Source organism: Colobus angolensis, unplaced genomic scaffold, assembly GCF_000951035.1.
Source record: "Colobus angolensis palliatus isolate OR3802 unplaced genomic scaffold, Cang.pa_1.0 Scaffold39, whole genome shotgun sequence".
NCBI lineage: Eukaryota > Metazoa > Chordata > Mammalia > Primates > Cercopithecidae > Colobus > Colobus angolensis.
Window position 1 is genome coordinate 261,692 of NW_012117265.1, and position 2,043 is coordinate 263,734.

At 60.5% G+C, this 2,043-nt stretch overlaps 1 protein-coding gene across 2 annotated transcripts in view; it reads right to left on the reverse strand.

The window, feature by feature from the left end:
* Positions 1 to 1,469, reverse strand: part of GCDH (glutaryl-CoA dehydrogenase) — a 10,884-nt gene extending 9,415 nt beyond the window's left edge. For both annotated transcript variants that reach the window (XM_011954687.1, XM_011954686.1), the window contains exons 1-5: positions 1,297 to 1,469; positions 1,107 to 1,228; positions 979 to 1,014; positions 521 to 664; positions 317 to 379 (exon numbers count right to left, since the gene is read on the reverse strand). In XM_011954687.1, the coding sequence (XP_011810077.1) occupies positions 317 to 379; positions 521 to 664; positions 979 to 1,014; positions 1,107 to 1,194 (331 nt within the window). In that variant the 5' untranslated portion in view covers positions 1,195 to 1,228; positions 1,297 to 1,469. The remainder of the gene's footprint in view (positions 1 to 316; positions 380 to 520; positions 665 to 978; positions 1,015 to 1,106; positions 1,229 to 1,296) is intronic.
* Positions 1,470 to 2,043: the final 574 nt, after the last annotated feature.

Genomic DNA, 2,043 nt, shown 5'->3' on the forward strand with positions numbered 1-2,043 from the left:
CAGGCATGGTGGCACGTGCCTGTAATCCCAGCTACTAGAAGGGCTGAGGCAGGAGAATCGCTTGAGCCTGGGAGGCGGAGTTTGCAGTGAGCCAAGATAGTGCCACTGCACTCCAGCCTCGGCAACAGAGGGAGACTCCAGGGAAAAAAAAAGGAAAGAAAAGGAAAGGAAAAGAAAGAGAAAGAAGGGAGGGAGGGAGGGAGGAGAGAGGGAAGGAGGGCGGGAGGGAGGGAAGGAGGGCAGGAGGGAGGGAAGGAGGAAGAGGCTTTCAGAATACAGAGGGGTCTGCAGTGTGTGGAGAGACACTTGTTCCTACCTTTGATGGTGGGGCCCAGCACACCCAACTCCCCCATCTCCGAAATGATCTCCCGATGAAAAACTGCAAAGGGACAAGTGCCCAAATTCAGGCCCAGCCCTAGGCCACAGGAAGCCCCAGCCCCAAGGACAAGAGGGCCTTGAGGCGGGGTGGCTGTGGCTCCAGGGGGAGGAGCAGCCTCAGGGCACCCACCAGCCCGCCCACCTTCGTTGCGATTGGCCAACAGGATGCGAGGCATGAGTCTCTCCTGGCAGTAGGTGCGGAAGGTGTCCCTGATGAGGATCTCATCTGTGGTCAGCTGTTCCTCCAGCACCAGCGGGTCCTGCCAGTCAAACTTGGGACGCGAGGCTGGGAAGGGGAGCAGGAATTCGCCTCGGTCCAGTCCGCCAGATCACTGTGCCCTCCCTTCTCGGACCCTCATCAGCCCTACCGCTCCACACCCATGTTGCCTCCCGGCTACTGCGAGCTGCAAACGAGACTGACCAGGTGAGCTTTCTCCGGCCCCGCAGGCACAGCGCACTCACTGCCTTAGTGCCTCTGACCCTGGCCACGACCCTGCCACCCTGCTCAGGCAGCCCTCGGATTCGGGGACAGAGTCCACCTGGGGCAGACAGACAGCTGAACAGGGGCAGCAGACACACGGCGCGACCAGAGGTCCTTACACTTGGCCAGTTGGCTCTGTGTCCTCCCGCCTTTCTCTGCAAGCACAGAACGGGAAAGTCACCCCCGGAAAGTCCCTAAGCCCCCAGTTCCTCCCTCCTTCCCTCCACACTGCCGACCCCGCACTGACCGGTCTGCGCCGCCGAGACGCACGTGCGAAAGACGCGCAGGCCGGGAACGCGGCTCAGCAGCCGCACGGAGACGCCTCTCAGGGCCATGCTCTCTCAGAGCGAGCGGAGCAACGACGGCGACCTGCAGCAACGGGGGTGTCAGAGTGGAGCTTCTCTCACCCACGGCTGGGGCCACCGTACCTTCCTTACCTGGTACCTCCCAGCTCACTGCCGAGGCTACAGTGCAACTGACGCAGGCCTTTGACCTCAGCAAGAAGTGGGAGGAACGGAGGCCGAGTGAGGCCTTTCATTGGTTCCTCGTAGAATCCGGCCCCCTCCGCGCTCTGCCTTTTAAAAGGACTAAGGTAGCCTTGCCTGTGGAAATAGGAGGGCCCAGCCAGAGATAGGTTAGCCCATTTAAGAAGCGGACGGGGTAGGGGCGGAAGACGAGTGCGGGAAATCGATTGGCCAGTTGGGTTTCTCCTCTTATTGGCCGTAGAAAAGTGCTCGGCCCACTCCTGGTTGGTCAGTTGCAGGGGGTGTGTGCGGAGGGAGCCAAGAATTAAAGAAATTCTGGCGCGAGCAGGAGGCGTAGTCCCGAACCCAGGAGGCCAGACTCGAGTCCTCTGGGGGCTGGTTGTGGGGAAGATGAGCTCCGAGTGGGCGATCTCAGCAAACCTGACTGCCAGTCTGTCCCAAGAAGTACATATAGGCCGGGCGCAGTGGCTCACGCCTGTAACCCCAGCACTTTAGGAGGCCGAGGCGGGCGGATCACGAAGTCAGGAGATCGAAACTATCCTGGCTAACACAGTGAAATCCCGTCTCTACTAAAAAAAAAAGACAAAAAAATTAGCCGGGCGTCGTGGCGGGCGCCTGTAGTCCCAGCTACTCGGGAGGCTGAGGCAGGAGAATGGCGTGAACCCAGGAGGCGGAGCTTACAGTGAGCCGAGATCGCGC